Below are 13425 nucleotides of genomic sequence, written 5' to 3'. Positions count from 1 at the left end.
GAGCTGGTTCCCCACTCCCACCCCTCTCTCTCTATGTCCCTCATTTGCTCTCTCTCTGCTGCTTCTGCATAACGCAAGGCTGGCTGGCATATCATTACACCCAGAAGAAAATTGGCTTTATTCCCTACTTGTTCGGATACAAAATTTTATTTTGAGCCCCATTATAATAAAATAAAAGAAGAGACAGTTTGAAGACACAATTCATTAGCTGTGGGCCAGTGATTCAGATAAGGTTAAACCTCTTCAGAGTCAAATACAAGATGAATAATCTTAAGTGAACATAAAAGCTCATTTAACAATGTGGAGATTCAGATACATGATCCTCATCTTTATCTGCCCGGATTGGGCTGCCTTCTATGTTGCCTGCTAAAAAGAACTTTCATCAGAGTAAGATTTGTTTAAAGCAAGCTAAGAAGAAGCATGCTTACGGACAGGGCTATAATATATCTATTTTTCCAAAGGAAAATGAAAACCTTAATTTGGAACAAACTCGAAACAGAATAATTACTAAGCGGAATATAAACACTAAATTTGTTACTCACTCTGAAACCTCAGTAGGGAATGCTCCGTTTATATTGCATTGTAAATCAAAGGAGCATTATACCCAGTGAGAAATGTGATCAGCTGAAGGGAGTATATTGTACTAAAGCGCAGTTTTAAAAAATATGTAACAAATAAATTATCCTTCCGTTATTTAACAGGGATTTGTGTGTACTAAATGTGTTTGTTTATCTTTGCTTCTTGGAACAGGAAGACATTAAATCCATATTTCAGAGCTGTGTCCTCTATACATCCAAATTTCCTTTCCCCTACCAGCTTTCCTTGCTTTCAGAGTTCAAGGGCAAACTCCTCAAAGGTTACCCTTTGATCATGCTAAACAATAAAACAAAGAAACACCAAATAACTGTGATGCTAGCTTTTTCATAATCTCCAGTTTCTCTTTACACAGCAGCACCAAATGACAGTCTGAAATTTGAGAGGGGAAAGAAAAAACATTTTAAAAACAGACAATCAAGGCTTTTACACATTCGGCCATAATCTTTGAACTGTCCGACAGCTCAGCTCAACTTCCACAGGGGGAAGTCTCCAGGGTGTTCTCTGGTTTTGTAAACAATAGGAGCTTTTCTGCTCTCTCTCTCTCTCTTTCTCTCTCTCTCCCCGAGTTCCAATGTAGATTTTTGTTGTTGTTGTTGTTGTTGTTTAAAATTCTACCCCGTCATCTCTGAAACCTCCTCCACTCACGCTTAGTCTTCAATAATACATGATAAAAGGAAATGGAATAAATTCCGCTTAATGAGGAAATTTTCACCTGGCATGGAGGAGCTGGGGAAATCCATTCGCAGACTGGAGGCACGCCGGCGGCATGGCAATGACCCTGGAGCCGGTGCCCTGCACGCAGACCTCTCTCACACTTGGCTGGCTTTTATCTGATCCCCCAACTCACAAGTAACACTGAACAAACACCCTTCCAGAGCGCACCGGCTCCGATGTGAAAATGAGCACTTCACTTGGCCTGCCATTACGGGATGGGTTTGCAATTTTATTATCTTTAAAAAAAAAAAAAAAAAAAAAATCCCCCCAAAGGCAGAAGCTGAGCAAAACACTGGGCCAGATGCTCAGGAATGTCACCTGCTAGATAAAGGAAAGAGAACGGAGGTAGACACACGAGTTCTGCCCTGAGACCCCCCGCCAGCCTCTCCCCAGAGTTTTACACGGTTTCACTGATTATCGTGTGGTATCTCACAGTCCAAGACCATGCCACAGTCACACTCATGCAATCACTGCACAAGTTATGTCTCTCATCTTTTCTTTCTAGGAAACAGCTTGTAACTCCTTTTCTTTAAAAAAAAAAAATGCAAAGAATATATATTTTTTCCAAAGCAGCACGGCATTTAGAAAGCCAGACAATTGGATAAATACTACTCTTTTCTCTCAACTTTTCAGAGCGCCGGGCCCTGATTCTATAAAGCAATAAGGCCTTTGGGGAAATTGAGAAAACCTCTCTCTTTTTCTCATGTGCAAGACAAACAACGTCTATGTCCAATGTCCATGTGGAAGGCTGCCATCAGGAAAATTACCTGTTCGGATCTGGGTCCACTTAGCACCATCACAATGATGCTATAAGTATTGATTTTCAAGGACAGCACACTTAAAACTATATTTCACTTTAAAGTCTATTAACAACAACTAAATCAAAACAAAGAAGAAAGCCTTATGAGAAATAGATACTGTAGATATTTTTAAGTAGATAACTTCCATTTTTTAAAAACAATTTTAGCGATCCGAATAATTCAGAAATATTGTGATGTTGCTTTCAACCTGGTAAGGCCATTTATATATTATTGATGATAAGATGATTATATGTATGACTAAATATAACATACATATAAAATTAATTTTTGATCAATTATTTTTAGTCTTTGAAGGAGAAATATCACACCTTTTCTAAAATGGGGGGGGGGGGGGGTAGAACGGAGAAGGCATTTCTAAGAGAATGTGGGAACATTCCAGACGTAAATTCCTGGCTCATGTCACATCAGGTCTATGTTAGCATGAGGGTTACTACCTACATGGAAATCAAACTCTTTACCCCTGAGAGTTTTTTTTGTAGAAGAAGACATATAAATGCACATGAATAGCCATGATAGGGGCAATTCTTATGTTCTTCACACTAATCACTACATATAATATAGATGATAGATAGATAGATAGATAGATAGATAGATAGATAGATAGATAGATAGATTCAAGCCCAAATTGAGTAGCTCACTCTCCAAGCTGCCTAGAGCAAAGGATGGCCAATTAAGTCAGTCCCTCAGCTACAGAGTACGTGGTAGCGTAGGAGATGAGGCAGTATGTGCGATGTCAACATGGCCGATTTGATGCTGATGTGATGGCCATTCCATCGTCATTATATTCACATCAGCAAATAATGCCTGTTCCAACCTTGGCTAGGCAAATACCACTGGCCAATTCTAGAGTCAGGCTCCATCTCTGCTGAGAGAGAAAAAATATCCATCGGATGAAACAATAAAAGTTTAGAGAAGTTTATTTAGCACAACGCCAAGCAGGTAATAAGTACTTGCTGCCAGAAGAGGAGGAGGACGGGGAGCAGTCCTCACAGGACAGGAGAAGGAGGAAGAAGAGAAGAAATAGCAGGAACGAAGCAGAACAGGACCAGCAGGTCACCTACACGTGGCCCCTGCACCACAGCTCCTCTTAGTCCCCTCCCTCTGCTCTGAACCATGCCTGTCTCCACACCTTGCGGTGGTGAGGGCCACCTCTCTGGACTCCCTGCAGATCACAAGCGATCCCGAGAGAAGGTGCGGCAGGCCTTACTCTGCTGGGAGGCACAGCCACTGCCTCATGCTCCTCAGGACAGACACCACGCACGTCACTGCCGGGGCAGGTGAGAAGGCTCCATGCCCCGTAAGGGCATCTCAGGTATGAATGAGCAAGTGAACACATTCTGGGGGTCTGTTGGTGGTGATCTAGCTTCTGTCACTATAGCTCCTGGAGTCTCTTTTGCCTAAACTTAATTTCTATTCTATGCTTCAGAAGCCTTTTACTTACGCCTGCATTAACATGGGAGGTTAGGCATCTGCATTTTATTGAAAGGAGGAAAAAATAGATGTATGTGCATGCACGCATGTGTACGAAGAGTCTTTTTACTATGAGCATGGTAATTTTACAAAAGGAATCCTTATCCCAGCTCCCCGTGCCCTTGGAAACGCTGTTTAAGTCTTTCAAAGGTGACCCGTGGGGGCTTCCTCTCTGCCTGCCCCCCGTGTTTTCCCCACAAGAGTTCTGGAGAAGGGCGCATCTCTTACAACGCTTCTGCTCTAAATGGGGTCAGCAATTCAAGCAGGAAAACACACAGCTCACCACTTGACAGCTAAGGAGGAAGTGATCTCCAGCTGTCTGATTTAAAAGTCATCTCTCTGAAAAGCAGCTTTGGAAAATTAGTGACTAGAACCAAAGGCAGGAGCCCTGGGCTACATCTCTGGCTTTCCTCTGACTGATGTGGCATCAGGTATGTGTGACTCAGTTTTACCATCCACAGAAATAGAATATTCATCATGTACTACCTGTGTTATAACAGAAATCTACCTTAAAGTCACCAGAGAAATAGATATCTCTGTGTTATAAATACTATAAATATATAAAGATTTTGCCATTGCTGGCTAATTTAGAGCCTTCACTGCAACTATAAATATTGATGACTATCTCTCAGAAATACTTTTCTAAAAGTTACAATTTTGAAAACTTGGATAATTTTTCATCAGAAATAATACAGATGGTTGTTCTCAAAGGGCAATAGAGATTTTATGTCCATATAAGTATGATAGTGCTTACAGTGTATGTAATCTCTATTTGTCAATATGAAACAATTAAATGAGTCCATTTTCATTAGAAAACAGGTTACTCAGAACCTTCCCAACTAATTAGTAGGTATATAGTCACTTAGAAAAATGAAAAACTAGAGATGCTAATTTTCAACTTTTCTAACACAGAGTGAGTTTATATATTGGATTATATATTTTTCAATCAATAAATTTATGAGTCCCTTTGATCAACCAGAGATTTTAATGCATTTTCTTCCACTTCAATTTTTCTTCTTTGGCATGACAAAGAAATTCTGATTTTCAATTTCTACCAGGAATAGTTCTTAATTTATTTAATGGGCATGCTATCATACTATTATTACTGAGTGTTTACTCTATGCAAGGCCAATTTCCAAGAAAATATATGGTAAATAAAGAATTGGAAGCCAGTCCTCTCTGTTTCAGAACTCACACTATACTTTAGGATGGTGAATTCTATTCTGCATATACACATATCAGCAAAAGCTCTTAAGGAAAGCTTATAATAGTATATTGGAATTTGTCATAATGGAATTTACAATTTAATTGGAGACTGTCACTAGCATGCATATAATAATTACAGAACAATGAAGTGAAACAGTGTGGCTCCAGCTATGTATATTGAGCAAATCTATTATAATAAAAGTAATATGCTAATTAGACTGGACATCTTTCTGGATGACCTTCCGGACACAGCTGCAAGGGAAGCCCAAGTCCCCGGTGCCAGAGGGAAGCCGGTGTGCCGGCAGCCAGGGGGAAAGGAAGGCCTGCTTTTGCATAAATTTTGTGCATCAGGCCTCTAGGAGGTAGATAATATCCACCCGATTCTGTTCATAGACTTCATTTCTTTATGGAAATATTCTCATTTTTATGAAACAGCAGAAATATAACAAAAGAAGAGCAAACACAATTTGTCACTTTCTAAGTAGAATTTTTTTCATTTACTTATCTCTTTCCTGTTGCACATTCGGTCCTTATAGTCCAGCTACTACTCCTACCCTGTATCACCAAATTTGGAGGACTTGCTCGACTCCCTTTCTATTCTCCCTAAACAATGCAATATTGTTGAAAGTGTCTTCCTGTTTCACTTGCTTTGTTTTAAAGTCTCTCTTCCCTTGGCTCCCATGACATTGGGATATATTGAAGGGAAAACACTGTCCTTGGATTTCAAAAGTCCTGAAAACACAAATCCTCATTCAAACATGCACTACCTCTAAAAAATAAACAACTTTAGCTTTAAAGTATACTGAATATAGAAGAAATTAAGGAAAGAAATATGTATGTCTTATACCCACAAATCTACACTAATAAAAGAGAAACATGCAAATCGACCATATCTTCACAACAACCACCAGCCAATCAGGAGTGGGTATGCAAATTAACCCAACAAAGATGGTGGGCTCATTTGCATATGCAGGCACAAAGAAGCTGGGGGTGGGACGCTTGTGTGATGCTGCAGGAGATCCACACAGCCCTAGCTGCTCAGGGCCTCTGGACAGTGTGGAAAGGGGAAAGGCAGCTTTGGTGGAGTGAAGGTGGTGCCAGCAGTCAGGGGAAGGAAGGCCCATTCTTGCACAAATCTTTGTGCATCAGGCCTCTAATGTTGTATATATTTGAATGTCCACAAACTGGATTGGGGAAAACAGTGACATGTCATAGCAAAGTATCATTAAAAATTATAACATGCAATTATATGTTATATATAAAACATACATATTTCTTTCCTTAATTTCTTCTATATTTAGTATACTTCAAAACTATTGTTTATTTTTCTTTTTTTTTCCTACAAAAAAATATAAATTATCATTGGAAAGAAGTGCCATCTCTTTTCTGTCTTATATCTAAGTTTTCACATCTTTTAGGTGACATTTTTTTCTCTTGAAACTTCAATCAAATATCAGTACAAAACGTTCTTGTCTGTTTTTTCATGCTTCGTGAGCAAGTTAAATAAAAAGTCAATAGAAACTAACGTGTGTAGGAGAGGACATTCAAAGGGAGTGTTCCAGTTAAGGTGACACTTGCATTATTACATCTGCCCAAAGTCTGTGGCTGCAGGGAAATGGCCAACTTTACTGAGCTCAATTTAGCACTTGAATGCCCAAGTGGAACTTCCCAGGCTTGCTCTAAGCTGCTCTGAGCCATAGGCACACCTAGGATGTCTCAGCACTTATCCAATGCACGTAGTTTATCACATTGAACATAGTTACTGTCGTATGAAAATCAGGCCCTTCAAAAGGGCACCTTCTCTTTTATGTTATAGTGAATGTAGCAGTAAGTGGCCACGAAGGGGGAGGGATGTTAACGATCAGAATGAAAGTAGTTTTAAAAAGCGCACGAAACCTACAGAACAGTGGGATAAAAACAATTTTGGGATCATTTGCTCAATTATCCATAGTAAATTAAGTTAATATCAAAAATAGAGAAATAGATCCAAAGCTCAGCCTCCTGTACTTGTATGGGATGAACTGTGTCACAATGATCACATCCCCTAATTTCAAATATCGAAAATGCACGAAACAGATTTAAAAATAAAATAGAGTAAACCACAACGTTGCAAACAGAAACAGCAGCATTGTACAAAAAATACAGAAAGCAAAATGGACCATTCCAAGAAAATTGCCCAAAATGAAGCCCATGCAAGGGAAGAGGCGATCATGACAAATGACGGAAACCGTCCTCGGGTAATTAACACGGCACCGCACGGGCAGAGGCTGGCCATCCTCTTTAAGCAATCACTTAAACTTGGGAAGAATTTGAAACTTAATTCAAGGTAGTTTGATCCAGTAAGAGAAAAATTATATAATTTCAGCAAGTATAATAAAATCCTTGAGTTGGATATGGCAGTCAAAAATAGCTAAATAACCCCAAAAATCAAAATAAAATTTTTTTAAAAAAACTGAAAAAAGAGTTTCAGACAGAAGATAAATGGATGCTCAAAGCTGGCAACTGGAACACTCAGACTTTTTTTCTCACCTGTTCGTGTTTTGTTTTTTTTAAAGTATCATGGTTGCCTTTCCATCAAAAATTGCTAATCCAACTTGCTATACATAAAATGTTTGGGATGTAATATCCTGAAATAGCTCCTGCTCACAAACAAGCCTTACTAGAGTTTATTTTCTTCCTTCTAACAAAAGGGGTTCAGCTGTGTGATCCTTGTTCCTGTGCTTGTCTGTTAATATAGCTGAAACCTTGTCATATGCGCTGGTTCTATGGAGATAGGACTATCATCCCTTCATTTACTACTGTTACTCTACTGAAAGTTTCCATTACTATATGTAGTCTTATTTCCTCCAGATGGTATCTGTAATTTGCCTTTCCATACAACTAAACCTACATAGGTATGTGTGTATATACACTGAGTGGCCAGATTATGATGATCTCTGAACTATGCGTTCAGAGATCATCATAATCTGGCCACTCAGTGTATTTGTATCTTAAATGGGTACCAAGAGTATTCTAGACTTGCTGGAGATCAACCATCTATTTGCCCTGAGCTTTCTATCAGCCAGTGCAAAGGGAAAAACTGATCAGGTGCACGATTTATAGTATCTTTCCTATCAAATAAATGAGGTGCTCAAGAGAAGTACACTGAGTGGCCAGGTTATTATGTGTTCAGAGATTATAAGAATCTGGCCACTCAGTGTACATACACATGCATATGCATAGATCACATAGGGGTTAAATATCCAATATCCTAGGCTCTGTAGTTCTGTTCAGGGTTCATCTCATATCACTCATTTATTTGCATGTGATATCAAAGAAGTTACTAAATATCTCAGGGTCTCAGTTTACTGAATATAAAATCAGGATAATTACTACATTCCTTAAGTAGTGGTAAGCATTAAATAAAATAATGAGCTTAGAATAGTGCCTAATGTGTAGTCAATAAATTTGGTGATTATTATTTTACACTAGGAAGGCACTCAGAATTGTTTGAGTGAATCAAAATTCAAGTATGTATGTTAACAGAGTTCTAATTACTTTATTTTGTTACTTTAGAGAATCAGCTATATCAGGAGAACCTCATAAATGAAGACACTTGATATATGTATCTGATTTATGGTACTTGCAATTCTTCCCTCCACACCAAATTTATCTGCATAACCAAAAGTGGAATCTGTGAATGTCCTAATGGAAGAAAGGACTATCAGTGAGTTTTTATAGTTTTTCAGAGGAAAATAAGCATATTTTCCTTCTAGTGAATATCGGTGAAAATGCTCTGTGGGAGAAACATTTATGTTTAGGGTAAGTATGGTGACAGTAGACATACTAAAGGTTGGCTATCTCAGCAGTGAAGGCCAATGGATAAGCTTTATACAAATGCCACTCCATTAAAAATGCCTGCAGACTTAACTTTTCTTAAACTCCTGGCAAAGTGATCTGGCAATGTAAAGTTACTAGATGAAACATACAAACCCCAATGTATATATGTAATAGGCCTTGGAATCCTACAGGATACAATTCACATCACACTGAGTAAAGAGAAACTTTTCAAAGCCTGAAGAAATCTGCTATACAATATATTACCACTCCAGGTCGATTGATGCTACTATACCAGCTTATAAATTTGGGGAATAGCCTGGAACAGTCAACGTTCCTGGCATGCCCCTGGGCAGCCATAAACAATTTAAGAGGAAAGGGAGAAAGTCGGTGAACTCAGGCGGGAAGAGAAAGTGTCTTGCTGAAGCTGTCTGAATAACGATTATCTCAGACTAGGTCGGTAGGAACGGATGTTGCTCTGGAAGTCTCCTGAGGCCGCCATTGCTATGCTCATGGATTGGAGACGACAAAGGGAGTTCTGATGAAAGCAAACGCTAGGAGCCGGGATGCTGAGTGGATTATCCTAACACTCATCTAATAGTTCTCATCACCCAGAAGGCAGGTATTTCATTCCTCATCCCCACTGTAATTCATGCTTACCTACACCCTTCAAGGCAAGGGATTTCTGACCGTAATTTTCCAATGTCTCAAATATATGGAAAACTGTATTTGAGACATTGGAAAAATGCTGACCTTGCTATGATCAGTTTTGTCTTCCCCATTCTAGTCAGTGGACATTTGTATACTAAATATGTGGGTATAGTCAATTTGGGAGTTAAGTTCTAGACCTCATTTCAGCTGACTGTCTGTAAATATAAGTATAGACTGGCCATCAATTTGAATGATATTCTCATCCTCTGTTTATTCAATGTTAGAAGAATTATAGCATGATTAACTGCTATGAGTGGGAATTTTTGTTTATTAGCATATGAAATGTTATTGATATTTTTATAAGGATAACATTTTTATCACTAGATATCATTGCTTTCTTTAAAAAAAAGTATAATCTTGTAGTAAATAAGTGACAGCACATCATAAAGAAAATTAAGGGATGATATACTGCAATATAGATAAGCAAATGCAAATTGTGACTGAAAAAAATCTTTAAATGTCTATATCTAAAATCTCAAAATAATCTTCACTAGAATAAGTATATTTTCACTTTCAAGGGGAAAGAGGGAAAACCTCTTTGGATATTCATTATGTGCCAGGTTTCCTTTACACGTATATCGTTTAAGCTCCATAAACTATAAAGTGGAGCAGGGAGGCTGTGAGGCCGAAGAAGTGAGGGAGGTTAACAGGCCGGAGATTCCACTGTGGGAAAGACTGCCCAGCCGTCTGGCTGACTGGCTCCACAGCCGGGGCTCCTTCCAGCGCACAGGGAAGGAACCAGTGAACCTTCCCCCACGTCTAGCATCTATACTGTGTCCTCTCTTTAAGTTTCTCCTTTTCCCCCAGTTGAGATCTCCAAGGCCTATTTTTCCAGGAACCTATAAGAAAAGTGCAAAAGAGACCTGGCACATTGGTACCAGCGATAAGTTGAAGCAAGTGAATTTGGGGGATCTCTCAAAGCATACCATACAAATAGCTATCCCTTTAGGCCTAAGCCTAAAGCCAGACTTTTCAACACTGAAGAAGTTGAGATATTGAAAATAAGTGAACCACAGCCTGGCTGGGGTTGCTCAGTGGTTGAGCACCAACCTATGAACCAAGAGATCACAGTTCGATTCCAGGTCAGGGCATGTGCCCAGGTTGTGGGCTTGATCCCCAGTAGGCAGCTGATCTATGATTCTCTCTCCTCATTGATGTTTCCATCCCTCTCTTCCTCTCTCTTCCTGTTTGAGATCAATAAAAAAAAAAGTTTTAATAAAAAAATAAGTGAACCTCAAATAAATGCAAATGAAAAAGAACAGTGATCTTCTTATCTTTTCTCCGAGTTGGCAATATGTAATTCAGCCATAGAGCACCAACTCTTACTAGAGAGCTATTACTGATGGAGCTATAGATACCTAATGACTAAGGCTCCCTGGATATATAATTGCTGAGAAAAAGCAGATGTCATAATCCAGATAAGCAGAAGATACTGATGGCGAAGCTCATCAAAACAGGGCAAGAAAGCTGAAGTTCTACACACATGACATCCGCTGCAATGTGCTTTCACCTTCAGACCCCCACAGAAAGACCGAGACAGATGGCTTCAGCAGCCATCTATTTTTATTTCACTATCTAACACCTCTAAATAGCTACCATTATCAAAAAGCTATTTGTGCATCTATGACACACCAGAAAGAAATGAATTAAACAGTGAAGTATTACTCAGATAATAATAAATTCAGGGTTTAAGTTTACTGACACCATGAATCATCTGTTGAGATCATTGTAAGTATAACTTTTTGGAATCTTTTAAATTATTGAAAGCTTTATATAAGAGGACTTAATGTAAGAAATTATGACTAATAGAAAATACCCTTATTTACAAATAGGCCTATGCAAGAAAATGATGACTGAAAATGTCAAATTATCAGCAAATAAATGCAACAGGATGTAGAAGAAAGCTGTTATAAGTGACCTGTAACCTTGACTTGTTCTAATCCTCCCAGGAACTTAATCACTCTCAATATAGACTTACTTCTGCTTAGCCAGAATCTCAAGCTGCCTTCTGGTTGTAACAAAAACTATTCAATCAAAACATTGAATTTGTCTAAAAATCAAAATGTTTATCAAGTGGAAATTTAAATCACAATAACATCTGCTATTTTTCACCCAAGTCTCTTCCACTGCTACAACTGGCATAGTGTAAGTTTCTAGCCCCCTCTAGTGGTTTCACTGGGACAGTTTCGTAGGCATTTGAAATCCGTTGTTTAAAACTGAAAACAGTGGACCTGACTATAATTCAACATGGAAGTTCTGCTGGCATCATAAACCCAGAGAGGAAACTTCAAGTCAGCACAATTCTAAAATGAATGTACAGGCTCGGTTCTTAACTTCTTTGTTCTCTACTGTTCATTTTATTATTTGGGAAGAATGACTTCTAAGCAAGATCGGAATTGCCAGTTCCCAAAATCAAGCATTTGTTGTGGGCAACTGTTGAATAGATGAAAAGGAACCTCGTTTTGCTCAAAAAGAAAAGCAAGTGTTTTCAGTGCTCAGCGTGTATGCATCTTGTTTAAGTAAACACAGCAACCCTAGTATCTGTTGTGGTTGCTAAATAGTTGAAAAATCAAGGCTCTGAGCTCCTCCACTGTCCTCAACCATATTTTTACCAATGAATTTTCCTACATTTTCTCTAATCGTTGGAGGATAATTTGTACAGGAAAAATGTTTCCCTCTCTAAACATTTGCTTGCAGGTGAGGCATCTTTCCGATAGCAGTGTAGTTCAGAGCTCTCTTAAAGGGGAGTGCTGAAGAGGATTATACGATGTCCCTTAAACTGATAAAAATACTTCTCTTACCAAAAAGGAACATCTGTGATACTTGCATCAATAAAGGTAAATTTAAAAAAAATAATAATAAATCAGCAACAATAAATAAATAAGGCATTAAAAAATACATTTTTAAGACCTATCCATGATTTTATAAACTTGAGGTGCCCCAACAAATGGCCTAACTCATAAAATAAAAACATTTTAAAGCACTCACATTATCTGAACATTGTCAACATTAAATTTTAAAAGTAATTGGCCATGGAGGAGGTAAAAATTGTATGTTAGTGAGAGGTAAAGAGTCTGTTATCAGTGACTGGGATGTGGCTTATTTGCAGACTGAACTGGAAGTCCCACTGTTAAAAATGTCAGTAAAATGCAAGCAGAATACATTTGCTCGTCAATGTACAGCAATGTGTAGGCTGATGTTAAAAGAGGGAAATAGGCTTGGCTGGTGTGGCTCAGAGATTGAGCATCGGCTCGGGAACCAAGAGATTGCAGTTCGATTCCTAGTTAGGGTTTATACCCAGGTTGTGGGCTCAATCCCCAGAAGGGAGCTTGCAGGAGGCAGCCAATTGATGATGTATCTCTCATCCGTTTTCCTATCTCTCTCTCTTCCTTCCTCTCTCTCTAAAAAATTACCAATTAAAACGTACTTTAAAAAAAAAAAAGAAAAACTTGGAATTCAGAAAATGTATAGAAAACATGAATATCATTTTATTGATTATTCAAATTTAAACTAGGTAATGCTTAGTAGTTAAATAGCACATGATACCATAAGTGTACATTGCTTTTCATAAATTCAAAAGACCTAATAAAAACATCATTATGTTTGATGGCATGGATGGAAAAGAGGAGATGGTTCAAATATTAATAGGTACCTTCTAATAGTAAACATCTTAAAACTGCCATTTCTTTTGGCTATGGCCACTCACTTTCAATCTTGGCACTATTTACAGTGTTGAACCACCATTTTGGCCAAATGCTTAAGGGTAAGAGGAAGACCATTTGAAAATTACCCAGGAGACATCTGGAGTGACCAGAGCCATACTGCCTTACCTGTTGAGCCCTTTTAGCGTCTTTTCCATGTTGAGAATGTCACGCATCTTGAACAAAAACCACTTGTCAATGGATGTGAGCTTCACAACCTCATCAAGGGGCATATTGCCTTCCAAAGCCTGCCAAAAGGAGAAGAGAATCATTTTTTGGAAAGCAGTTTATAAATGTCTTATTTGGTTGAAAACATTGAGCAGCATCCCTCTCCTTGTTAGTCAGAGCCTGAGGCTATAGTCTGAGACATAAAACATGAAACTGGTACC

The 13425-nt window shown here is 38.5% G+C and overlaps 1 protein-coding gene across 1 annotated transcript in view; it reads right to left on the bottom strand.

Moving 5' to 3' along the window:
* Window positions 1–13425, bottom strand: part of CPS1 (carbamoyl-phosphate synthase 1) — a 109003-nt gene that overhangs the window by 40409 nt on the left and 55169 nt on the right. The window contains exon 21 of the mRNA XM_084891408.1: window positions 13166–13284. Within this exon, the coding sequence (XP_084747534.1) occupies window positions 13166–13284 (119 nt within the window). The remainder of the gene's footprint in view (window positions 1–13165; window positions 13285–13425) is intronic.

This window comes from Pipistrellus hanaki (assembly GCF_964339955.1).
Source record: "Pipistrellus hanaki genome assembly, chromosome: 8".
In the NCBI taxonomy this organism is placed as follows: Eukaryota; Metazoa; Chordata; class Mammalia; order Chiroptera; family Vespertilionidae; genus Pipistrellus; species Pipistrellus hanaki.
The sequence above is the reverse complement of the archived record's forward strand: the minus strand, read 5'-3'. Positions and strand labels throughout refer to the sequence as shown.